The 27,619-nt window shown below is 41.1% G+C and overlaps 3 protein-coding genes across 4 annotated transcripts in view; 2 read left to right on the top strand and 1 right to left on the bottom strand.

Moving 5' to 3' along the window:
* LOC306972980 (uncharacterized protein) overlaps positions 1 to 27,619 on the bottom strand; it is a 140,766-nt gene that overhangs the window by 74,791 nt on the left and 38,356 nt on the right. The gene's annotated exons all lie outside the window — the stretch shown is intronic.
* The window catches only part of LOC306972976 (uncharacterized protein), a 152,030-nt gene that overhangs the window by 48,047 nt on the left and 76,364 nt on the right, over positions 1 to 27,619 (top strand). The gene's annotated exons all lie outside the window — the stretch shown is intronic.
* Positions 12,376 to 27,619, top strand: part of LOC306973034 (uncharacterized protein) — a 100,170-nt gene continuing 84,926 nt past the window's right edge. The window contains exon 1 of the mRNA XM_079569833.1: positions 12,376 to 13,088. Coding sequence (XP_079425959.1) covers positions 12,721 to 13,088 — 368 coding nt within the window. The 5' untranslated portion in view covers positions 12,376 to 12,720. The remainder of the gene's footprint in view (positions 13,089 to 27,619) is intronic.

The raw sequence follows: 27,619 nt of genomic DNA on the forward strand, positions 1-27,619 counted from the left end.
AATAAAGGTGGAATAACATTAAAAAGTCAACAGTGCATCCGTGAAAGAATGCGTGAATTGGGACGACTGCTGGACAATGCCAGGAAAAATACCAGGTTAAGAAAGATTGAGGATTTCATTAATCCTGCGAATTATGTGGAGATGGTCAAAGCTGTCAAAAGTACTTGTGGCTATGAGAGCAGTACCAACGCATTTGTCATTCTCTCACTGGCAACAAAACTTGGACATGCTTTGGTAAAAGTCAGCAAGCTCTTGAAAGCTCAAGGACTCATTACCGGCAACCAAGAGCTTGTGAAGCGTGCATCTGAGTTCCAAGAAGTGCACAACGAGAAGTGGAATGCATTGGTTTCTGCAACAGCACTAAGGAACATCGTTGAGGCCAAGTGGAATGCACCCACTGTGATGCCCTTTACCGAGGATGCACCAGTTTCTCAGTCAAAAACTAGATGAATGTTGCATCACATTGTCTGAAAGTCCCTCGACAAAGGCTTGGATTGACCTTGCAAAAGTTTGTTTAACAGACACCATCATGTTTAACAGACGCAGAGAAGGAGAGGTGTCAAGCATGCCTTTGTCGGCTTTTTTGTCAAGGGACACATCAGATCCCCATGAGGACTTGGACTGGGCACTCTCAGAGGTAGAAAAAAAGCTCTGCAGACATTTCTCCAGAATTGTCACCAGAGGAAAGCGAGGCAGACCAGTTCCAATTCTCCTGACTCCAAAAATGCTCCATGCTTTGGAACTCCTCGTTCAGCAAAGAGATGCCTGCGGGGTTCTTGGTGATAATCCTTACTTGTTTGCAAGACCTTCAGCTATGTCACATTTCCGTGGCTCAGACTGTATACGTGGCTTTGCAAAGTCATCTGGCGCAAAGTGTCCAAAGGCATTGTCATCAACCAAACTGCGAAAACACGCTGCAACTCTATCAACAGTGCTCAACATGACTGACACCGAGATGGACCAACTAGCAAACTTTCTTGGTCACGATATCAGGATCCACCGAGAGTTTTATCGACTCCCTGACAAGACCCTGCAACTGGCAAAGATCAGTAAAGTTCTGCTGGCACTAGAGAAAGGAAGACTGGCTGAGTTCCATGGAAAGAACTTGGACGAAATCACAATTAACCCAAATGGTATATTTGATTTTCACTGTACTTGATGTATCGTGTTTTCATTTTGTCTGACCAAATTATAAGCGTGTCATGTCTCCTGCAGAAAACGTTATGGGGAGTGATGAGGAAGATTCATGCGGAGAGGATGGAAATCGTTCATTTCCTGTTGATGGTATGTTTCAGTAATTTCATGTAAAAAAAAAGAGTAAGATGATTGTTTTTAAAGGTGTAATAAGGGATTTAATTTCACTGCTAGAGTTTGCGTTGTGCGCGGCCTGAACACCAAAACATTAGGCACACCAAAATAAACTCAGATTTTCATGAGATTTAATCGTACTAAAGTGATCAAAAGTATCCCGAAATGACAATATCATGATGCAGATTCATAAAAAGTCTGAATTGTTTCTTTGTGAGGTCTGTCTGCAAGACGACACGCAAACAACTGTTAAAATGTTTTTGTGAATGAGGTCTGGTGGTTCAGCGCTGTACTGTGCAAACACTGTAGTTAATTGCTCTAACAACACTCGAAATAATGTCATCTAAAGGCAACTTAAACATTATAAACCGGGTTTTATGACCGGGTTTTATTGATGAAGGCAGCTGAGCTGGCGTGACTCCTCTTGCTCCACCAGGTTGAGGTTATTGTTGCATTCTTGCAACAATAAATGACCTACTTTTGTTTTCTATGACCAGAATGTTTGTATTACTTTTTGAAGTATGTCTTTGTGTGAATGTCATCGAAACTGTTGCAGATACTTTGAGGAATGAAAACTCAACAGACAAGCAGCAAAAACTGCCATCAGCAGAGCACGGATCATCTTCTGGAGTCAGTACTGTGGAACATTCCTCCAAAGGTAATTGTTGTTTTTCCTCTTTTGTGAAACAAACTTTTGTCAAGTTAATACTGGATGCAACAATGTGACGTGAAGTAGATATCACCCCAACTTGATCAATTATTAAAGAATATTTAGATATAGTTAATGAAGAAAACAGTTTTTTGAAACTTAAATAAATGACCTACTTTTGTTTTCTATGACCAGAATGTTTGTAGTGCATTTGAAGTATGTCTTATCAGGTACATTGTGTGTATGTCATAGAACCGTCAACAGAGGAAACTGTTGCAGATGCTGTGAGGAATGAAAACTCAACAGACAAGCAACAACTGCCATCAGCAGAGCATGGATCATCATCTGGAGTCAGTACTGTGGGACATTCCTCTAAAGGTGATGTTTTTTTGTTTGTTTTTTACTCTTTTTTTATTGTAATATCACCAGATTTGAGGACAGGAGATTAATGAGAGCCATCATTGCAACCCTCAGTCTGGTGGCGCCCAAGCACTGGTGGACTGTAATTTGTATTTCAGTACAAATTGACCCTTTGCTAAGTCCCGCCCCCCTTGGATACTGTCAAGCCTGTCAAGTTTTCGCTCCTAGCATGAGAAGTTTTCAGCTATATCAGTGAGGGGTATACCAAAGGAAATAATATCAAATTTCTGACAAAATGGTTCGAAGATATCAGAAAGAAGACAGAAAGGTCTTCAATACGCATTGAGAGCTACATTCACAATATCATCTGCTGGCGGAGTATTGTCAATCATGAGGAGATCATTAAAATAGAGGGAAAAGCTCAGCGGTCACAATGCAAGCGTCAGGTACCCCACGTCTTGACACTTTACGTGAAGGACAAGAATAACAATGCTCTGGGTAACTCAATACATTGTTTACATTTTAGTTTAAGCTATAAAAAGTGATTTTATTTCACTGTTAGGGTTCGCAGTGTAATGTTACTGCCTGTACACCAAAACAAAGTGTCATTAGCCACATCAAAATAAACTCAGATATTCACAAGATTTAGTCGTAATAAAGTGATCAAAAGTATCCCGAATTGACGACATGATGCAGATTCATAAAAAGTCTGAATTATTGCTTTGTGTCGTCTGTCTGCAAGACGACACGCAAACTGTTAAAATGTTTGTTTTGTGAATGAGGTCTGGTGGATCAGCGCTTTACTGTGCAAACACTGTAGTTAATTGCTCCAACAGCACTCAAAATAATGTCATCTAAAGACATAAATACTGCAGCGACATTATTGAAGATGTACAGAAAACATTCTTGTTTGTTCCACGTCCGGAAGGAACCTCAAAAACTAAAACACTTTTAAGGGCCTTTCTTATGGCCTATAATGCCATCTAATCACAAGTTGTGGCTCGGCTGTAAATTTGTCAGCTGTAAACTGATCAAATCATTGAGGACCGATGCTTATCTCAGTTCTGATCAGCCTCTTAATTTCACTTGTACTGTATGTACTGGCACAGGACTTGGAACTGTAGCGTCTCCCTTACACTGTTAATGAAACTTTTGTTTTTGTCTCCTCACTTACAGGTAAAGCTCCACAGAAAAGAGCACGCTGGCAGCCGACAGAGATTAGGGCAGTAGAGAGGCAAATGAATCAGTTCATCCGATCTTGTACTGTACCGTCAAAGAGTGATTGTGAAAAATGTTTAAGGGCTGAACCTGAAGCTCTCAGGAACAGAGACTGGCAGAACTTGAAATTTTATGTGTACAACCGGATTACAGCCTTAAAAAGGAAAATGTCTAAGTAGTCTAATCTAAATGTCTAGATTTAACCCTCTTGTTGTCCTCGGAAGAAAGAAGAGGGAAGGATGGAGGCAAGAAAGAAGGATGGAGGAAAGAAAGTTAAGTAGAGGAAGAAGGAAAGAGGGAGGGAGGACAGAAAGGAGGGAGGAAAGATAGATGGAGGGGAAGGTGGAAAGAAGGGAAGGGGGATAGAGAAAGGAATGGAGGAGGGATGAAAGAAGGAAGAAGGAAAGGATGGAGGAAGGGAGGAAAAAAGGAATAGTCAAAACACTGGGTAAATAATATGGCAATTACAAAGAAAAGGGTTGTAGAGAAGTTTTGTTTTTTTCTTTGATATGTAGTTTTATGATGCCAATTGTTCAGTTTGGCAGGTATTTCTTTAAAAGTTAAAAGTTTAGAAGTTGTAGATGTGTACAGTATATCACGAAAGTGAATACACCCCTCACAGTTTTAGCAGATTTGTGAGTATATCTTTTCATAGGAAAGCATTGCAGAAATTTCACGTGGACACAATGATTAGTTACCTTTTAACGACATATGTAACCGCTTAAATTTCTTGTTCACTCAGAAAAAAACAAAATACAGCCAAGAGTGTTTGAACATGTACTCACAAAAGTGAGTACACCCCAGATTAAAATGAAAAGGGAGGTCATCAGTGTGCGTTTCAACCTTTCTTTGCATTGAACTTTTACATTTTGAGTCTGCATCTGGCTTAAATAGATTGGTGTGAGATTTGAATGCAATCCTATGGAGAATAACAGGATCTGCTTCAGTAGTCACAGTGCATGTTGACATGCATGTTTCTTTTAGGTGTATTTCAGATTACCAATGTTGACAGCATTCATGCATCCCCAAACCATAGCAGTCCCACTACCATGCTTGGCTTTTGATAGGATACACTTTTTTTTGTAAAACTCACTTGTTTACCACCACACATGCTTGACACCATCTTGTTTATCTTGGTCTCTTCAGATCACACGACATGGTCTCAAGAGAGATGAACAGACCAATGATATGGATCACTGGAACCAAGATAAACAAATTTGCTTTAGATAGTGTCAAGCATGTGTGGTGGTAAACAAGTGAGTTTTACAAAAAAGGTGTATCCTCAATAGCCAAGCATGGTAGTGGGACTGGTTTGGGGATGCATGAATGCTGTCAACATTGGCAATCTGAAATACACCTAAAAGAAACATGCATGTCATCATGCACTGTGACTACTGAAGCAGATCATGATATTCTCCATAGGATTGCATTCAAATCTCACACCAATCTATTTAAGCCAGATGCAGACTCAAAATGTAAAAGTTCAATGCAAAGAAAGGTTGAAACGCACACTGATGACGATGATGATGATTTAGTTAGATGATGATGATTTAGTTTCATTTCGAGACGATTCGAGCCAACACAGCCCCTTCTCTACCAGATTTTAATCTGGGGTGTACTCACTTTTGTGAGTACATGTTCACTCAGAAAAAAACAAAATACAGCCATTCATGTTTGAACAAGAAATTAAAGTGGTTAAATATGTTGTTAAAAGGTCACTAATCATTGTGTCAAAGTGAAATTTCTGTAATGCTTTCCTATGAAAAGATATACTCAAAAATCTGCAAAACTTTGAGGGGTGTACTCCCTTTCGTGATATACTGTGTGTTGCAAAATTGTAATATGTGAAGAAATGAAAGAGTTCTCCGCTAATTTACCTTGTTTAATAAAAGGTATGATGTACAAGTCAAATTGGTTTGATTTTTGTGTGGATGAGTTGACTGAGTAGTTGCGCAGTCTTCATAGGCTAACAAGACCAGACATGATATATATTTTTTTACACTTGGGAATCAGTCTCCATATATTTAGCGGATACTGGAGTTAGTTCCACAGATCTAATCATTCAGGCACAGCTGTTACCCTGTTAGCACATTTTTTAAATAGCCATGAAGGTTTTAAACCGATTCAAAAGGTAATGTGTTGACATGGGTAGTATTTATAATAGTGAAATTTGTCACAATGGCCATCCTTTTAAGAATCATCCTCATCACTTGCACAACACGAGTGATTAGAAATGAGTCAATCTGCATCTTTCTAGATACCGCTACAGTAGAAGTTAAACTCCCAGATGCAATATGTTTTGCAGATTGCAGATCACTCACTGGGGTGGGAGGGTTTCTCTTTTTGTTATTGTTGATTAATTGCTGACATTTGGATGTGTGCATGAAGGTGTGTATGGGTGAGGCAGACTTGAGTGTTGCTGCTTGTGTGTACCGTTTTTTGTTTTTCAATGTATATTGGACAATATGCTGCTACAACCAAAGGTACAAATATATGCACACTGTCTGTCTTCCCTGTTTAAGGTGGCATAAAAAGAAATTTAAAAAAAAAAAAAGTAAAAAAAAAAAGAGGTCCCCACAAGTAAAATACACATTTGTGTGAAGTATGTAAATTTATGCAAATAGTGTCCCCTGTAAACACATTGACCCGTTTTTACGGAGGTCCCCATATAGCATGGGGAAAACACTACATTGCATTTTCAAAGGTTTGAAGGTGTGTTTAGGCTTACTGACCAATGCATACTTTACCTGATTTTTTTCAGACTTGTAGAACCTCTAGAAAGGGTGGTCCCCAGAAGTGATGATTAAAAACTTAGTCCCCATGAACCATGGAAACCAGACTGTGTGTGTGTGTGTGTGTGTGTGTGTGTGTGTGTGTGTGTGTGTGTGTGTGTGTGTGTGTGTGTGTGTGTGTGTGTGTGTGTGTGTGTGTGTGTGTGTGTGTGTGTGTGTGTGTGTGTGTGTGTGTGTGTGTGTGTGTGTGTGTGTGTGTGTGTGTGTGTGTGTGTGTGTGTGTGTGTGTGTGCACGTGCCCGTGTGTCCCTGTGTTCACCATCAAAGACTGGCTGGCCACTAGTTACTTGGAGATGAATTCAAACAAGACTGAAACACTGACCTTTGCTCCAGACCACAAAGATCCGGCTAATCAAACAGCACCTTGGCTCTCTTAGCTCCTCTGTCAAATCCAGCCTCAGAAACCTGGGGGTTGTGTTTGACCAGGCCAGGTCTTTGGAGACACACTCAACACAGCTCGTCCGAAATTGCTTTTATCACCTGAGGAACATCTCTAAAATTCGCAAAATGTTGTCAAAAAAGGACCTGGAAATTATAATTAATGCTTTCATATCAAGAAGACTTGACTAGTACAACTCCAATTTAAAGCAGTACTAAGTAACTCTTCCCCCTAGAGGCCATAAGCGCAACTGCAGGTGTAGTAGCAAGTTACGATTTTTTAACTTATTAATTGTCTTGGAGAGTAAATACTACGCTGACAGGAAAGGCGAAGGGACAGAGGGTTACTGTTCATCCAATTATACAATGGAAATATTTTTTTTCACTCAAACTTGGCTGTAAATACTGTTTAAAGTGACGCTAGCCCGCAGTTAGCTTTGCCCATTAGCATGTTAGCTTCTTCTTCGTGATTCCATTAGTGTGTATTGGTGACTCCCGGTCGGTGGCAGTCAAGTTGCAAACATGGTTTTCTGGCCAGAGACACCAGGGGGCGATGAAAGACCCTCCAATCATCCCATTAACACTTGTATTACCCCCACAGGGACTACGGGGAGGATTTATTAGGTAAACACTAGGGGTGTAACGGTTCACGGGGATGTATTGAACCGTTCGGTTCGGCCTGTTCGGTTCGGTCCACTTGCGTACCGTTTCGGTGTATTATTTTCATTAAATAATGTAAATTTATTATTAGCGTCATATTAAGTGCCGCGGAACAAAGTTTCTACGCGAGCTTCCGCACGGACGCTATTGAGTGACGTACATTGAAGCTGCATGAGTAGCCGAGAGAAACTACAGGCGCTGGCTTTAAGTATTTGATTAAAAGTCTTGAGCCTCGCTACAATATCCCGTCACGTCCGCACTTCAGCCAAAAAGTTACACCAGCGCTCAGAGCCGTTTCTTCCTATACGCAAACTACGCAAGGTGCGTAGTGTTGTTTCACTGATTAATCAACGCGTTGTTGTTACGGGGACAGGCTCTTCCAGCGCGCACTCACTCTCCGCCTACTTCGCCACATATAACTCCAAAACGGAGTAGTCTGGTGAAGTGAATGAGCAGGAGAGACCGACCGCCTTCCCCCTGTCTCTTCCAAAGCGCGAGTGCTTCTCCGCTCGTGTCCCGCTCGGCCGTCTGTCTCCCGGTGCTCGCTTCGCCTCATGCGCGGCTCCTCCGCGGTTGCATCATGTCACCTGTGTCCCGGGCGCAGCTCTCAGGTTTTCTCTGCGCAGACTCTGGGCCTCACTCTCATTTAAACCCTCTTCTTACTGAGTCTGGTGAGTCTAGAGTATCAGGACAGTAGTTTGGCGAGTAGACGAGAGTAAAAAGCCGTTCACTGTGGCCTTTTTGTTGAGTTGAATCCACATGGTTCTCATGAGTTACAGTAACTCTCATTATAAGAGTGCAATTTATTTAAAATATCACCCAAATGGGTCACTTTTATTTATTTTATGCAAGAATTCTATTGTGTATTGGCAGCTTTTCAAAAGAAAAAATGTGTTAGTTCTTATTTATTTGTACCGAAAATTAACCGAACCGAGCCCTCCAAAACCGTGAACCGAACCGAATACAATTTTAGCGTACCGTTACACCCCTAGTAAACACGTTACTTAGTACTGCTTTAAGAAAGCTTTTGGTTTATGGGTTTTCACTATCGTCACTTTAATTTCATACATGTATGTACATATTTATATTGCAGCACTTTGTGATTTAATCTGTGAAAAGCACTATCTGTTCCAAATAGTTCCATGTGAGTGAATGCTCTTGTGTTTAAGTTTTATATTAATGTTATTGTTTTAATTTAATGACTGTCTACGTTGTATGTTTTAATAGGTCTTTATTGCAAATGAGATTTTGAGTCTCAAGAAACCTGCATAGATAAAAAACATATTCATATTTAATGCAGTCATGTTTGACACATGTTTGAAACGACCCGTCTTTCTCGACATTTCTATGTAATTGTTTTGTCCACATCAAATAAACACATATGAAACCTATTTTTATCAGACAGAAAGTTAATCACGCTGTAGAAGTTATGTTTATATTTTTATAAACTCCATCAAAATAAATAAGTTAGTTACATCTTTGATTACTTTATTTCAAAAGTAATCTGATTACTGAATATGAGTACTTAATGTCAGTAAAAGGATGAGTCTGTTTAGCTCTGATTCATTTACTGTGGGGGAAAAAAAGTCCTCCAGTTTGAGCGGCTGTGCAGAACTTTCAAGTGTTTTATTAATGCTGCCTTCATGTGCTCTGGTAAAGATGATCCTTTCCAGTTGTCAAGTGAAAAGTACGAGTGCATTGTGTTCAAGTGCTTTTATGTCGTAGTAAAGCAAAACGTTTATAAAAACAAACCAATACAGTATTAACAAATAAATTCATTCGAGAAAGTCGTCTACAAACTTCTGCTACTTTGTATCTGCTTTGATCGATAAAAAAACAACTTCCGACTTCATGCTGGATATGGATATTTCATACTTGCGTTTTTTGAGCAACTTGAAATGTTCATTGTAATTTTGGAAATGCTCTCAGATTGGAACTAATGTAATGAGCCTTATAACGGTCACAATATAAGAGTAACGTATGGTTTCTTTGTTTTACTCGGCTCTTACTTTGGTTGATGACAAAGGACGGCGAATAAAAGTCTTTTAACCACCAGTTCTGGCCTTCTCATATTGACTGGATGCTACAACTGTGTTTCGTTTAAACTAACTATATGGTGGTGGATAAGTCCAGTTAGTTTTCTCTCTTGGACCTGGCAACCCTGCTCTGACCCCGGAAGTGCGCGCTGTGTTGCGCTGCTGTGTTAGCGTTAGCTCTGAACAGGCTTAGAGCGGACAGAGCGCAGTGAAACATGTCAGAAGTGAAGCTGAAGGAGGAGCAGGAGCTGTGGGAGCCCGCGGAGCTGGAAAACGGGTGAGTTTAGAGCCAAGACAGGACTCTCTCAGCTACAGCCCTGCGCCCTGAGGGCTGTTGCTGTAGGGCACAAAAACACCAGGCCTTTGGGCCTTTATCAGGGACTTTGTCATTCACGGACTCCGCACAAACGGATTGAGTTCAGAGAAAAAAAAGTGAAAAAAATATAATAATTGTGCCACGACGCTGATAATTTATTTATTTTAGGTGCGACTATTACGGCTAATACGTTTGGCCGAGGCACTGATATTTAGGGACTGTCAACAATGTGTTGTATTTCCACTCATACTTCGAGATCCTCAATAATGTGTTCAACTTACCAATTTTCTAAAATATAAGTAGCTATTGTAGCTTTTGGGTGAAAAATACAAGGACGTTCCCCTCCTGGAACCGCCACCTTAATGTGGAGGAGGGGTTCGTGCCCCTGGTAGGGTCTCCCATGGCAAACAGGTCCTAGGTGACGGGTCAGAGAAAGAGTGGTTCAGAAGCCCCTTATGAGGGGAAGGAGGAGCCTTAAGGGGCTGGTGCAATGTGATTTGGGCATCGCCAACAGCTGACGACCCGGTAATGGAGAAGTGGAAGAAAACAGGAGACAAAAAAGGGACAGACGAGGAGGTATCTGGGCAAGACTCACTGCTAAATTTCCCTTGGGACGAATATAATGAATCTTGAGCTAAGCCACACGTGCCTTCTATTGTTTTGGTTAAGGACGTTCACTGGAGAATAAAACAGAATAACTGCTAAACTCTTCCCTGGAGATAGTGAAAGACTGTTGTGGAGCGGAGGGAGGAAGAGGAAAAAGTCGCCTCTGAAACAGGGACCAACCCAGGAGGTGCTGGACCATCTCAGAGGATCAGAGGAGACTGAAGGCAGCCAGCCAGGTTTCCTGCGGGTGCTACGGTTTCCCTCTACCTCCAAAAACATACTGGTCAGGTAGACCCTCAGTGGTGGCGCGGCTCAGTGGCGGCGCGGCTCTCAATGTATGAAGTGTGAACTCGTAGTCCATTCATTTGAAATAATACATTATTGTAATTCATATAGAATGGTATCCGTATAAATAATCTGCATAAAATTGCTAATTAAGACAAAATGTAAAATAAATTGCCTCCATCCCTAATACTTATTTCCATAACCATCAGTTAATTGATATTATGCAGGTTGCCTGTTTCTGCTCTAAATTATGTAAATTTATACAATTTATACGCTCAAATGTTTTTTTTATTTTTTTTTTCAATTTCAATATCTTTGTCATACATTTGTCTTAATTTTACATAGAATGCATGTCATCTTTAGGAGCGTGTGGTCTTCAATTTTGTAATTCAAGGTCTGAAAAAGGTCTTAAATTTCTCATTGCAAACTGTGCAGGAACCCTGATAAAGGGAAGCGGAAGGAAAAAAATGGCTGGATGGATACTTACTTAAACTGTAATATAGTAGTGTAAAGATATTATGGGCATTGTCATTAAAGCCTTTTGCTCTTTTACAGAACGATCAAAGAGGACCCAGACTGTGGAGGTAAGAAAAGCCCAGCAACAAGACAAACCACGACACATCTACGTTATAAAGTAACAAGTCGTTTCCCATTGAGGCTCCAGTCTGAGCCTCGTCCTGTCCTGCAGACTCTACCTGTAACATGCAGATCTCTCCCTGTGCAGGGTGGGGGCAATGTGGGGGGGAATGAGGACTGAGGTTAGACGGGAAGAGAGCGGAAGAGAACAAACATCTGTTCTTATCTCTGTTGCACAACCACATGTGATTAAACTGTGGCTAATATTGGCCCAGGGTTTGATTCCCACCTGGACCGGGCCTTTCTGTGTGGAGTTTGCAGGCGCTTTGTGACTATGTCTGCGAAAGGCGCTATATAAATAAAGATCTTCTTTTTCAGACCTGCACTGAGCAGAGAAACCCTCCTCACATTCCTGCGGAGAGGTTTAAAAGTCTGTGATGGACATAGACGAGAGCTGTGCTCTCATTAATAACCTGTTAAACCACTGCCTCCTCTCTTTGGTTACACATCTCCGCGCTACATTCAGTAGGTGAATTGAGGAAGAAGAACTTGTTTTTTAGCCTTAAAACACACGCACTGTTCACACGCCAACAGTAGATGACACGCAATTGTACTGCCAGACAGTTTTGTACATTGCAATGTTCAAAAAAGTTATTGCCCGTTTTGTTTTCATTGCCAATCAACAAACAAATGGGTTTTTAGATCACCCTCTGTGTAAAATCAGAGATGGAAACTAAATACAGATTACATGGTCCAAATCTACTCTAAGTTACTCTCTATATCCAAAACCATGGATGAAAACAAGTTGAATCCTGCTGAACGATAACAGTTTTGTAAAGAGGAATGATCCAAATTTCATCCTGATTGTTGTTAATTCAGTTAATACAGGGGTACTGAGGCAACAAAACAGCCCCACACCATGATTCTCCTGCTCCAAACTTCAGAGTGGGGACAGGGTTTTGCTCTTGGATGCTCCACAGCACTACTGGCAAACTATTCTGTGGACTGAACTGGCGTTATAGTTGAAACACTGCTACTTTAAAGACTTGTCATTTGGTAATCAAGTGTTTAGGGTTTCTGTCTGTCCCTGCAGGTGACCAGAGTCCACATGAGGGTCCCGGTCAGGTCCAGATTAAAGAGGAACCAAAGGAGATTCAAATCAAACAGTCGATCCAAGGGTTTCCCGTCATTGTCTCTGTGAAGAGTGAGAAAGAAGGGTCTCTGCTTCATGGAACAGTGAAAGAGGAGAACAGAGAGGACGGAGACAGAGCAGAAGCAGAGAATTCCTCTGACACTGATGACTCTGCAGACTGGACTCCACAAACACACACTGAACAAGTGCAGGAGCCGGCTCATGGGAACAATGTGAGCGGAGATGGAGGTCCAGACAAACCACACAAATGCTCTCACTGTGAGAAACGGTTTGCTACTCGTTCCGGCTTGAAGAGGCATGTACCGACTCACGCAGGAGAGAAACCTTTCAGGTGCACTGTTTGTGATAAGGGGTTTGCATATAAGAGTGTACTCAAGACACACATGAGGACTCACGCAGAAGACAAACCATTCAGGTGTAAGGTTTGTTCAAAGAGTTTTTCAGAAAATGACCACCTGATAAAACACATGAGAAATCACTCAGGAGACAAACCATTCAGGTGTAATTTTTGTGCAAAAAGCTTTTTAGTGAATAGCACCCTGATGAAACATGTGAGGATTCACACAGGAGAGAAACCATTCAGGTGTAGTGTCTGTGCAAAGAGCTTTGCAGTAAATAGCACCCTGAAAATGCACATGAGGACTCACACAGGAGAGAGACCAGTCAGGTGTGATGTTTGTGCAAAGGGTTTTTCAGAAAATAGTCACCTGAAAATACACATGAGGATTCACACAGGAGAGAAACCATTCAGGTGTGAAGTTTGTGCAAAAGGTTTTTCGGTAAATGGCAACCTGAAAAAACACATGACGATTCACACAGGAGAGACACCGTTCAGTTGTGATGTTTGTGCAAAGAGTTTTTCAGTAAGTGGAACTCTGAAAAAACACATGAAGATGCACACAGGAGAGAAACCATTCATTTGTGATGTTTGTGCCAAGAGTTTTTCAGAAAATGGCCACCTGAAAATACACATGAGGATTCACACAGGAGAGAAGCCGTTCAGGTGTGATGTATGTGCAAAGAGTTTTTCAGAAAATGGTTCACTGAAAATACACATGAGGATTCACACAGGCGAGAAACCATTCAGTTGTGATCTTTGCCCAATGAGTTTTTCACAAAAAAGCCACCTGAATGCACACACGAGGAGTCACACTGGAAAGGCACCATTCAGCTGCACAGATTATGATTAAGGCATTTGCACGTAGGACTGATCTAAAGAGCCAAGTCAGGTCTCATCAGGGAGAGAAACTATTTCGCTCTTCTGTTTGTGCAATGAGTTTTTCACACAAAAGCAAGACGGCCATCTGAAAACAGGAGAAAAGCTATTTTTTTACTTGGTGAATCTTAGTGAATCATACACAAACTCAAGTGGAGGAGGGACTATTCAGATGTGAGGTTTGTGCACAGTGATTTTCAACATTTTCAACAACTCTTAGGCTGAGACATGCCTCAACGCACGGCCTATTGCAATCAAGACTTTTACCCTGAATGTTCCTTTCATTACTTGGATTTTATGTTCATTACGTAGACATGGCTTCGGGAGAATGAGCACTTTCATCGTAAAGAACTATGTCCCCTGGACTGCTCCGTGTTTGGGACTCCTCGGCTCGCACGCTGTAGAGGCTGCAGACGTGTAAGGTTGGGAAAACAAACCCAATATTAATAGGGGTGTGTATTGTCTAGTGTCAGGTAGGCGATACGATATGTATCCCGATACACAGGTCACGCACGATACGACATGTCTTGATATTAAAATATTAGACGATTATTGAGATTATTTTTTCCACTACTTTGGAAACAATTATTCAGTTAACTAATCCACCTTCTTTAGATTTGTATCGAAATCTATCTATCTATCTATCTATCTATCTATCTATCTATCTATCTATCTATCCTATCTATCCTATCTATCCTATCTATCTATCTATCTATCTATCTATCTATCTATCTATCTATCTATCTATCTATCTATCTATCTATCTATCTATCTATCTATCTATCTATCTATCTATCTATCTATCTATCTATCTATCTATAACTTTGAACGGAAAACAGATTTCTTGGAAACCTAGTAAATGGAACCATCTAAAATGGGGATCCACGTTTTCTAGTATTTCTATAATTGGGAGTCCTTCGTGCACAGTAATAACAGAACATGAGTCTGTTTCATCCATTAAAATATACGATCACTTTAGGGCTGTGCAATTAATCGAAATTCGATTACGATTTCGATTACAACAGTAAACGATTACAAAATTAGCATAATCGCAAAAAATCAATTATAATTTATTTATTTCTCTTCTTTTTTTTAATTTATTTTTCTCTTTTTTTTAATTTTTTCTTTGGCCATTTTTTTGTTTTTGCAAACCAGACTTGCGTTATTTCAGGCCGCTGGGATTATTTTCCCTTCGCTTTTCACGTGCCATGGCTTATGCTTTTGACTGACATTAAAACAAACAGTGCTGTGTGATGATCTCATCAGGCCGCACTGCTTAGTTTACTTGCACAGGTGTGAGGGCTGGCCAGCAGGGGGCAGGTGTGAAACAGGGACCTCTCTTTAATCAAAGCGTACTTGAAATCATTTGTACTTTTATGAATGTCCAGAAAACATAAAGTGTAGTGTAGCGTTTTGATTCATAAATAAATAAAATAAACATAGACTTTTTTTTTAAGGGCAACAAATAAGCGTTTGAATAATCGTGATTTCAATTATGACAAAAATAATCGTGATTATTATTTTTTCAATAATCGAGCAGCCCTACGATTGCTCAGACAAGGGCATTTAAAACCTACAACACGGACACCACTGTGACTATTGAGCTCATCTCTTCGATATCTTTTGTGTTAGCAGTAGCACACAAACGAAGCTGAGGGGAAACTAAATACAGCAGGCTCTTTTTAAACTTGTCGTAATACTGCAGCAGCGAGACTGCTCAAGACGTTAGCATGCTACCGGTTAGCAACTGTCAACCACTGACAGTAGATTCAATCAGCTGTCAATGGCTTCAACACGATAAACACTTGTGCGACTCAAATCTATGAACACTGAGGAAATGCTCCAGTAACAGCTCAGCTCTGACCTCTGTCACATGTTGTACTCAAGGCTCGATGTTTGGACTGTGGCTCAGGGCTTTGTCTTGGGGAGGTCGTAGCTGAGCCTTTGAAGCTAAATGCTAACCGGTAGCATACTAACATCTTGAGCAGCTTAAACACTGACTCACATAAACGTGCGTCTCTGTGGCTGTGTTTTTACTGTTTTCTTCTTGAGCAATGATTACGAGTATGTAAAAATGCCAGTGTCGATCAGTTGTCTTTCATTAATAGCCTGAGTAGAGAGATTAAGTTAAATGTTGTAGTACTGCATAATTCTACTTCGGTATTAAAAATGGCCGCCATTACAACAAAAGTCACATGACTGAAAGGCACGTGTATAAATAATAATAATGTAGCCCTTTTATGTTTGTTTACTGCAGTCTCCAAAGACATAAAAAAAAAGTTTCACAAGTGATGGAAATGGCCTGTCTTTGTCTGACATTTGTTATGTCCACCTCAAATAAATGAATATGAAAGCTTTTTTTTTTTTATCAGAGACAGAAAATTTAAACAAGCTGTAGAAGTTATTTTTATGAATTAGTTCATAAAATATAAACAATTTAGTTCCTTCTTATGAGAAACAGCTGGACGTCGCGGAGTCCGGTTATTCTGATAATGGACACTGGGTTGCAGGTGACATCACAGCATTCTAAAGGCCAATGCTATTGTATGGAGGAAAACTTATTTTGTTTTTGTGGAAATTTTTGGTCTTGTACAGAGAGATCATGGACCCAGCGAATGATATTAATGATATTTTTTTTAATGCATACATTTTCTTTTGAGCTATGACTTGTGAAAGTGTAATGCTGTTAATTGGAAAAACTGGCTCCTGCCCCCCGATGACATCATCACATTCTAGAACCTGCAACCCACCAATACCATGGTCCCGCGAACTGAAACTGTACATTGGGGTTATATTGTGCATTCATATGGTCCTCGGGAACCAGCACCGGCTCCAGAACAAACTGACTGAGGGTGCATTCGTGTTTCAAAAGGGTGCAAATAAGAGTTTCTCGCCATTGAACAACATTGGGATGCCATTAAAACTGAGGGTGCAAACATTTCAAAATGAGGTTGCAATGCACCCTTTTGCTCCCCCGTAGATCCGGGCCTGTTGGGAACTCGGGTGAACTTGACTTGTTGGGGAATTCACGTGAACGCTCGCTCAACTGGGAAAAATATTATTGAAAGGTCAAGGGTTTTCTCATCTCGGGCACTCGGCCATCAAAGTGATCTCCCAATTTCCCAGTGGAAAATATGAGATGTGTAATTTTTAACTCGGCAAGTGGTATTGTAGTTATGAGATCACATGGAGGCAGCTTAAGTTGGACGTGGAGTTGTTCCTGCAAATACCCTGTAACTGACCACAATATTGTTTGCTTCAGTTAAGAAAAGCTCAAAATATTTCTGTATTTCCAGTGAGAAGACGCTTACTTTTCACCCTCTGCCTCCATGCTGGATATGTTTTGTACGTACTTCGGAGATGAGTGACGTTACTCGCACTTTCTACATTTCAGTTGTTTTTATCTGTCAATGTGTTACAACAAAATCATCGACGCTTGCTTTATGAAGTGTGATTACAATCTAATTATCTGTTTTGCATTTGAAAAAAAGTTAAACATTACTGTGTTACTTAACCCCTTAACTCCCACCTGAACCGAGTACATTTTCTCCAGTTTGGCTTTACCCCAGTCCAAAAGCCTCTGGAAAAAAGCTGTGAAAATAGCAACAAAACTGAGATGAAAACAATGATGGAAATGTGACAAAAAAAGTGACGAAAAATCAATGGAAAAGTGGCAAAAATGTCACAAAAATGTCACAAGTAATTGACAAAAAATGGACTAAAAAATGACAAAAATGTGACAAAAAATGACAAAAATGTGACAAAATGTGATAAAAAGTTTGACAAAAAAATGTCAAAAATGTGACAAAAAATGTGACAAAAAATTACAAAATAGTTACAAAAATGAGTTGAATACCCAACAAAAAAATGATGGAAAAAACATCTGATGACGTGAGGAAAAAGATCCTCTCGGTTCAGGCGGGAGTTAAGAGGTTAAAAAGACGTTTAGTCCTAGCTATTTAGTTTAAGAGGATGTTGGGATAGGTTTGCTTTTTGGACCTGGCAACCCTGCTCAGACTCCGGAAGTGAGCGCTGTGTTTGTGCTGCTGTGCTAGCGTTAGCTCTGAACAGAAGTTAGACGAGACACCCTTTTCCCCAAAGCTTCGCCTTAAAGCGGACAGAGCGCAGTGAAACATGTCAGAAGTGAAGCTGAAGGAGGAGCAGGAGCTGTGGGAGCCCGCGGAGGAGGAAAACGGGTGAGTTTAGAGCCAAGACAGGACTCTCTCAGATACAACCCTGCGCCCAGAGGACTGTCCACAACAACACGAGGCCTTTGTGCCTTTATCAGTCCGCGTTAACAATCTTGCAGCTGCATTTTGAACTAATGGAAAACTTTTCAGGGAACTTTTAGGACACGCTCCTAGCAGGCAGTTACAGTAGTCCAGCCTTGATGAAACAAATGCATGAATAAGTTTTCTGCATCACTCTTAGAAAGGATGTTTCGTATTTTAGCAATGTTGCGCAGGTGAAAGAATGCAATTTTACAAGCCTGGTTTATTTGTGTTTTAAAAGAGGTCTTGGTAAAACAGAACTCCACGTTTGTTTGTTTGTTTGTTTGTTTTTACGTCAATACACTAGCATTATCCAGGGAGATGATCTGCTGAGATGAGGACTCTCTCCGTTTTTTTATATATATATATAATAACCTCGGTCTTATCTGGGTTAAGAAAGTGGTAATTTCCAGCCATCCAGGTCTTAAGGTGCGTTTGGAAGCTTTCCACGCGTGGCAAACTTTTGACGCGCCTCCAGGGCGTCCAGCGCGGCCCACGCTAGAGTTGGGAAATGTTTAACTTTTTGGAGAAATTTGCGAGCTTCGACCAATCGGGAGCTTTCTCCAACAGTGACGTACGTTGTAGCTGAGCCACCGGGGCAGAGGCTATGCCGACCGAGAGAAAAAAAAAAAAAGAAAAGTCACGGAGGTTTAGCTTCATTGTGAACCGGAGCTACAGCAGCTCTGGGACTTTAACAACGACACACTTCAGTGTTTCTTTACCTAAACACCCAGGATTAAAAGCGGGACAAGAAAACTTATTTCAGAGGTTGAATCTGCGCTGGGAATGTTTTTTTTTGGCCTCTAGGATGCCTGTTGTAGCGCTATGAACAAACGCTGACGTGCGGCCAGAGCAGTGTTACAAGCGTCTGACTTCAGGTAAACACAAGTGTAACTACGGGCTTTAGGCACGTTTTTGACGCCCGAAAAGCGTTTGGTGTGTACGCACCTTTATGTTTTTTACGCAGGAGCTAAGCCTATCTAATTTTTCCGTCTGACTAGTTTCAATGATAAGTACAGCAGTGTGTCGTCCGCAAAACAGTGAAAATTTGACATACTTGAACTTTAATGTAATAGTGTTGTTAAGACTGTCATTAAAGGCTTTTGCTCTTTTACAGAACGATCAAAGTGGACCCAGACTGTGGAGGTAAGAAAAGCCCAGCAACCAGACATACCCCGACACATCTCCTACATTATAAAGCAGTGGTTCTCAACCTGGGGGTTGGGACCGCCAAGGGGGTCGCGAGACAAATTTGGGGGGTCGCCAGATCATTTAGATAAAATATACATATTTTCATTAGCATATAATGTAATGTTTTATTGTAGCATGTGTTTGCTATTTTACCACTAGGGTTCGTACAGTCCTAGAAATCCTGGAAAGGTCATGGAATTTTAAAATCAAATTTCCAGGTCCTGGAAAAGTTTTGGAATTTTGAGAAACTTATTTCAGAATCCTAAAATATAGTAGTAAAAATAATGGGTAAATCAAAAGTAAATCAGGAATCACGGCGCACATTTTGATTCAGGCAGTGGTTTGGCCTGTAGCGACAGGTCCGGCCTGTGAGCTCTGAAGGAGCCGGGCTCCCTGAACAGCTAATGCGAGTTAAAATGACAATAATGCGCTCATGGAGGAAATTATTGGAACTGGCTTCATAATTACACAAACACAAGACCAGAGGATGCAGGAGAAGCGAAAGTTTAGCTACCGCCGCGCATAACCGTGGAAATGCAGACAACGTGAAGTTGGAGATGGACTTTTCCTCAGGCGAGTAAAGAATCAAGGACCTTGTTTCTCCGCTCTTGCATGTAAGTGTTTAAATTGGCAACATTAGATCACGAGGACTCCGGTGGGGTACGTGCATGTTCTTAGGCAGTAACGTAACAACGGGACTATAGCAGGTACCGCGCGCTACGCAGTGTTTTGTTTACGGACGCTCTCAGAGCATCCGACTGAAACATAAGCTTCTACCTGTCTGTCCGAGCCGCTCCCCGCGACCGTTTGTTTCCAACAACCCGAGCAGCGCACGCTTCAGGCCACTCCAGACTCACAGCGAACAAAACCCGAACAAAAAATTTGTGTTTGTTTTGTCACGATCGCGTTGTGTGTTGAACAACGTTACGTTAGTAAAGAATAAAACATGCAGTTCTATCGTCTCCATGGTCAGAGTAGGTTAAAGGCGCATCTCCGGGGGATCGCCTTCACAGCAGTATTATAAAAATTATAAAAGTAACAAAGCTATAACATTAGGCGTGGACAGGATCAGTATTTTATCCTGGCTGTGTCTTTTGCAGTCACTGCTCACTCCAGTGAGAAACTATTTCCACAAAGCATAGCCAACCATTGTTTAAAATCCTGGCTAATAACAGTAAAACAGTAAAAATGTGAATCCTCAGAGTTACAAAATATTACCCCTCATGTACCATAATATTTAGCAGAAAGCCTGTTTTTCTTATTTATTACTCAAGTACAAGTCAATAACAGAACAGCTCACAGAAGTACCATTTATTGTACAGTTTATCCAAAAGTTCAGCAGCTGAGCCTAAATGTAACTATTGCCCCCCCCTCTGCTCCACGCTGATGGAGCCTGTGATGCTCAGAAACATCCTTAGAGCTAAAAGTGAGATGTTTAGTGCGTTACATTGTGTGAGCTAAAGATGTTTCAAAGGTAAAACTAAAAAATGTTCCTTTTAAGGTGACTAAATCTTAGAACCATTCTCACGCTTGGAATTGCACTAGAATGCAGGAAAATGGATGATAAGCTATAAATTTGTTGGGGGGACCCCAAACCTTACACTAACCCCACTTCAATGTATCTGTACGACACACAGTTCTAGAGAAGCACATTATAGAAACTGATTCATAATAATATATCAGACCGCAATGTGTGAGACACTGTTATCAATTCCCAGTGATTCACCAATGCTCAGTGTCTATGAGTCTATGGCACGTGCACAGGAGCATGAGCACGCTTGCTGTCACCTTTTTCAATAAGCCTGAGTTTGCTGCCCAGTCAGGAGGCGCCCTGGTCATGGTCTCAGTATCATTGATCTTTCTCTAGTATTCTGGTCTCGACTACAGTAGGCCTAATCTTACAAAATGATGGCATTGGGGTCCGGGAAATGTTGTTAAGGGTCATGGAAAAGTCATGGAAAACCTCCAGAGAAAATCTGTATGAACCCTGTACCACAGTAACTTGTTTGTAGTTGATGAATTTTCTTTCAGCCATTTGTTTTTTTTCTTTGGTTTTTCAGAATTATGTATAGGCTAATGTTCCTATTTCTTAAGGTGTGACCCGGGCGTGGGGTCACGGATCCCTCTACCTGTTATAATGGGGGTCGCGGCTCCAAAATGTTGAGAACCACTGTTTTAAAGTAACAAGTCTTTTCCCATTGAGGCTCCAGTCTGAGCCTCGTCCTGTCCTTCTGCAGACTCTACCTGTAACAAGCAGTTCTCTCCTTGTGCAGACCAGTGCCGGGAGAGTCATTTGTTACACAGATAAAATTGTAGTATGTTAGTTTAGCAAATTACTAGGGATGTCCCGATTTAATCACCTGACCGAAAATAGGGCTTGATCACATGGTTTCAGACGCGATCGGAATCGGTGCATATTACAGTACCATTACAGAACCATTACAGTATATGCATGTCCATTCTCATTACTTTTGATCAGATTTCCATCATCAGATTTCATTGTGGTCATCAATGTAAAAATGAATTCACAAGTTTATCAAGATTTTTTCCAGAAAAACCAGAGACTTTCAAAACAGTGTGGAATAAGTAATTGAACCATGCATTAAATAGCTGGTTGATCCGTCTTTTGTTGCAACAACTGCTTTTCTGTAGTTGCAAATTAGACGCTCACAAAGATCAGGATGAATCTTGGACCGAACAAATTACAAAACTGTTGCAGTTCAGCAAGATTCCTGGGTTCACTTACTTTTTCCTCCCTGTCCTGTGAATGTTTACATGTTATGGCCAATAAACATATGATAAAATGTAGTTGTGTGGGTGGTAATCACTTTGTAGTGACTTTAAGACACTGTTTATTAATTCTTATGATTTAGATGAAGATCAGACCACATTTTATGACTAATTTAGGCAGAAATGTGAGAAATTGTGAAAGTGTTTACATTCCTCCCACTGTAAATGAATTGTGCTAGGGTCCCTCATGAACTCATACCATATTTTGTCCATTTTTACAAACAAATGTACCTCATTTGTTCATCAAAAAAGGCAAGATGCACAGTTTATTGGGTTGTATCTTACCTGGAAAAAACATATATGGGACCTAGACATTTTTGCTTCCATAGGAAGGGCCTAGAATTGCTGGTGTTTTAGTTGAAACACTGCTCCTTTAAAGACTTGTCATTTAGTGATCAAGTGTTTATGGTTTCTGTCTGTCGCTGCAGGTGTGCAGAGTCCACATGATGCTGCTCCCAGTCAGCTCCAGATTAAAGTGGAACCAAAGGAGATTCAAATCAAACAGGAGTCGATCGAAGCGTTTCCCGTCATTGTCTCTGTGAAGAGTTTAAAAGAAGAGTCTCTGCTTCATGAAACAGTGAAAGAGGAGAACGGAGAGCAAAGTGCAAAGTGTTTTTCAGAAAATGGAATCCTGAAAAAACACAAGAAGATTCACACAGGAGAGAAACCATTAAAGTGTGACGTTTGTTCAAAGGGTTTTTCAGTAATTGGAACTCTGAATAAACACATGAAGATTCACACAGGAGAGAAGCCATTCATTTGTGATGTTTGTGCCAAGAGTTTTTCAGAAAATGGCCACCTGAAAATACACATGAGGATTCACACAGGAGAGAAACCATTCAGCTGTGATGTTTGTGCAAAGAGTTTTTCAGGAAGTGGTTCACTGAAAATACACATGAGGATTCACACAGGAGAGAAACCATTCAGCTGTGATCTTTGCCCAATGAGCTTTTCTCAAAAAAGTCACCTGAAAGTACACATGAGGACTCACACAGGAGAGAAACCATTCAGGTGTGACATTTGTTCAAAGGGTTTTATAAAAAATTGCACCCTGAAAACACACATGTGGATTCACACAGGAGAGAAACCATTTAGGTGTGATGTTTGTGCAAAGAGTTTTTCAGAAAAGGGAACCCTGAAAACACACATGAAGATTCACACAGAAGAGAAACCATTCAGCTGTGATGTTTGTGCAAAGAGTTTTTCAGAAAATGGTTCACTGAAAATACACATGAGGACTCACACAGGAGAGAAACCATTCAGGTGTGACGTTTGTTCAAAGGGTTTTCTACAAAATTGCACCCTGAAAACACACATGTGGATTCACACAGGAGAGAAACCTTTCACGTGTGATGTTTGTGGAAAGAGTTTTTCAGTAAATGGAACCCTGAAAAAACACATGAAGATTCACACAGGAGAGAAACCTTTCACGTGTGATGTTTGTGGAAAGAGTTTTTCAGAAAATAGCCGCCTGACAAAACACATGAGGATGCACACAGAAGAGAGACCATTCAGTAGTGATGCATGTGCAAAGAGTTTTTTAAAAAATAGCACCCTGGAAATACAAAAGAGTCATACAGAAGAGAAACCATTCAGATGTGATATTTGTGCAAAGAGTTTTTCAGAAAAGGGAACCCTGAGAAAACACATGAAGATTCACACAGGAGAGAAGCCATTCAGGTGTGATGTTTGTGCAAAGAGTTTTTCAGAAAATTACCTCCTGAAAAAACACATGAGGATGCACACAGGAGAGAAACCATTCAGGTGTCATGTTTGTGGAAAGGGTTTTAGAAAAAATTGCAACCTGAAAACACACATGTGGATTCACACAGGAGAGAAACCATTTAGGTGTGATGTTTGTGCAAAGACTTTTTCAGTAAGTGGAACCCTGAAAAAACACATGTGGATTCACACAGGAGAGAAACCTTTCACGTGTGATGTTTGTGGAAAGAGTTTTTCAGAAAATCGCCGCCTGACAAAACACATGAGGATGCACACAGAAGAGAGACCATTCAGTAGTGATGCATGTGCAAAGAGTTTTTTAAAAAATAGCACCCTGGAAATACAAAAGAGTCATACAGAAGAGAAACCATTCAGATGTGATATTTGTGCAAAGAGTTTTTCAGGAAAGGGATCGCTGAGAAAACACATGAAGTATCACACAGGAGAGAAGCCATTCAGTTGTGATGTTTGTGCAAAGAGCTTTTCAGAAAATTATCTCCTGAATAAACACATGAGGATTCACACAGGAGAGAAACCATTCAGGTGTGATGTTTGTGGAAAGGGTTTTTCAACAAATTTCACGCTGAAAATGCACAGGACAATTCACACAGGAGAGAAACCATTCAGGTGTCATGTTTGTGCAAAGGGTTCTAGAAAAAATAGCACCCTGAAAAAACACCTAGGACTCACGCAGGAGAGCCACCAAAATGCACACATGAGGAGTCACACTGAGGCACCATTCAGCTGCACAGATTATGATTGAGGCATTTGCTCGTCGGATTGATCTAAAGAGCCACGTCAGGTCTCATACAGGAGAGAAACCATTTAGCTCTACTGTTTGTGCAATGAGTTTTTCACAAAAAAACAAGATGATAGTACGCGAGTACACCGTACTTGTGCTTCTCGATTTGACACTGTGGATTGTAGTATATTGATCAACCAGCTTCAGCGCTGTTGCCTCTATTCTATCAGACGCTTGTATGTCTTCACCTCAGTCGGAGCTACTTTTGTGCGATTCTGTAGAGAAAAAAAACTGCACAGTTCTTGCTAAGCATTAAGTTATAAATGAAAACTGTTTCCTGATTCTTTGTTTGTACTTTGGTGATTGTAGAACGGTTTTACCGGCCTACATTTCCCTGACACTTGAGGCAAATCTTGCCCCTTTCCTCTCTCCCTCTCTCAGATATTATTTCAATACGTGTGGGTTTGAGTGTGCAGCACCTGTCTGTCCAGCGATCATGTCACAATAAAATCCCCTAAACATGTTAGTAATTCATTGCCTTGTAAAATGTGCCCACGTTTGTTTTTTCACAAGCTTATTGAAGCGATTCTGTTAAACATTCTCACACTGTGAGACAAATAAAGCTTTGCCTTACTAAATAGCCTCTACCAGTGATTTTAACTCATTATTCCATTATAATTTGTGTGTGCGTGCGTGCGTGCGTGCGTGCGTGCGCACGTCACGTCACCCCTGTTTCCCGGGTGTCCCCAAACGTGCGATTGGTGGAGCTTGTGTTCATCCACCATGACGCCCACCGCGGACCATTACATCCACCTGTGACGCGCCATTTATGGTCTTGCAGCACAGGGATAAGAGCCTGGTCATGGACAGTGGTGGTAGGCCTGAGACTATCTCTATTGATAGAATTGAGCCTGCCCACGTGGACATTTCCAGGCCATTGGAATTGGCCTGGCTAACCTGACTGAGTCCCGTACTGCCCTGTCAACCCGGCGGTTTGTCCAGCTGTGCCTGCCGCCGAATTTTATTAGAACTATAGTCGTGGTGGATTAGTCCTATTTAGTTTAAAGAGGGGGTATTATGCTTTTTTCTGTCTATAGCACACTACAATGATGGCGACGCCTTCTGTTGGTCTGTAAATGCAGTAAATTAGAATAACTGCCTTGTATAAAATTGTTCTCTCAAAATGGCTGTAGTGAATGTCTTGAAATAGGCCTCTGTCTCTTTAAGAACCTCTGACCCTTTCCGACACGCCCCCTCCTCACGCTGTCTGTGGCATCAGTGGGGAGGGGGTTCTGCTGAGGAGCAGTGGTTGGTTACTCGGCTGGTGATGAAAGCTCGGAGGCGTCTCCAGGAGGTGGGGGCGTTCCTAGGAGGACTCAGGCAAACCTATCCCTAAAATGGCCGCCATCAGAGTTTTTACAGATTATTCAAAAATACGTGAATGTGCCAAGGCAACACTTCAGGCATGTTTTTAATGAGGGAATGACATAATAACATGATGGAAAGCTTGAAAAAGTCGATTTTGTATAATACCCCCCTTTAAAGGAATAGGCCACCGTTTTTACATACTAAGATATGTTCTTACCTCACTTTAGACGTGTTAATATATCCCCGTCTGGTCTTTGTCCGTGCGCTCTGTCACGCAAACGGAGCACATACGCAGCCTCTCCCACATGTCACATAGCTCCGAAAAAGCTTACGATAGAAGCTACCAAGCTCTTCCACGTGTTCCATATTTAAATAAAGTTACGTGAAGTGTTTTCATGCAAAGTATATTTACACAGAAATGTAGCATGTCGATTTTATAAGCAAATAAAAAGGGGGACTATATTGTGAGGCGTAATGATACGAGGAGTAAAACGTCCGCGCAGTACCTCCTAAAGGTTATTGACGGAAGTGAGCGGGGGAAGTCTTTAGGAGTTACTACGCGGACGCTGTGCTCCTCGTATCATTACGCCTCACAATATAGTCCCCCTTTTTATTTGCTTATAAAATCGACATGCTACATTTCTGTGTAAATATACTTCGCATGAAAACACTTCACGTAACTTTATTTAAATAGGGAACACGTGGAAGAGCTTGGTAGCTTCTATCGTGAGCTTTTTCGGAGCTATGTGACATGTGGGAGAGGCTGCGTATGTGCTCCGTTTGCGTGACAGAGCGCGCGGACAAAGACCAGACGGGGATATATTAACTCGACTAAAGTGAGCTAAGAACATATCTTAGTATGTAAAAACGGTGGCCTATTCCTTTAAGAAGATATTGAGCTAGTTTTACTTCTTGGACCTGGCAACCCTGCTCAGAGCGGAAGTGAGCGCTGCGTTGTGCTGCTGTGTTAGCTCTGAACAGAAGTGAGACATTCCTTTCCCCAAAGCTTCGCCTTAAAGCGGACAGAGCGCAGTGAAACATGTCAGAAGTGAAGCTGAAGGAGGAGCAGGAGCTGTGGGAGCCCGCGGAGGAGGAAAACAGGTGAGTTTAGAGCCAAGACAGGACTCTCTCAGATACAACCCTGCGCCCAGAGGACTGTCCACAACACGAGGCCTTTGTGTCTTTATCAGGGACTTTATCACACACGAACTCCACACAAACTGATTGAGTCCAAGTGAGTCCTGACAAGTCTCAATGCGGATAACGCATTGAGACTTGTCAGGCCTGCCACAACGCTGATTATTTATTTTTTTATGTGCGACTATTACGGCTAATACGTTTGGCCGTGGCACTAGGGACTGTCAACAATGTGTTGTATTTCCGCTCATACTGTGTTGGTCTCATACGAGATCATAAATAATGTGTTGTATTTCCGCTCATACTTCGAGATCATAAATAATGTGTTGAACATACCAATTTTCTAAAATACAAGAAGCTATGCTGTAGCTTTTGGGTGAAAAATAAAAAAGACAGAAAACAATCAGTATAGAAATAGAAGTCATATCACAGTTTCCTAATAAACTTTATCAATAAAAGGAACAAAAAAATCTCACTGGATTGTAATATGCGCTAACGACTTCCGCATTCCATAAGCGAGTAAACCACTTCCGGTCACCGTGTTGTTTAATAGGAGCAAGAACTTTTTAGCAGCTGTCACTTGTTTTACACATTGGAAAACGGGTCAAAATAGCTACCACTACGTAGAGCTACAAATTATTCGCTGCCCAAACGAGAGATTCCAGGAGTAAAAGTCTCGTATTTATTGAATGCTAACGCTTGTACCCGTAGCTATCATTAAGCTAGCTTTAGCTGCCTCACCCGATGCACTTTATTTAAATTCATGTACTGCCCACGGACGTGTATTTGCATCGTCTGTGATCACAAACAATACACAAGAGCCAGTTTTAATAAAGTAAATTCAA

Source organism: Gobius niger, assembly GCF_951799975.1.
Source record: "Gobius niger genome assembly, chromosome: 13".
NCBI classification, from domain to species: Eukaryota; Metazoa; Chordata; class Actinopteri; order Gobiiformes; family Gobiidae; genus Gobius; species Gobius niger.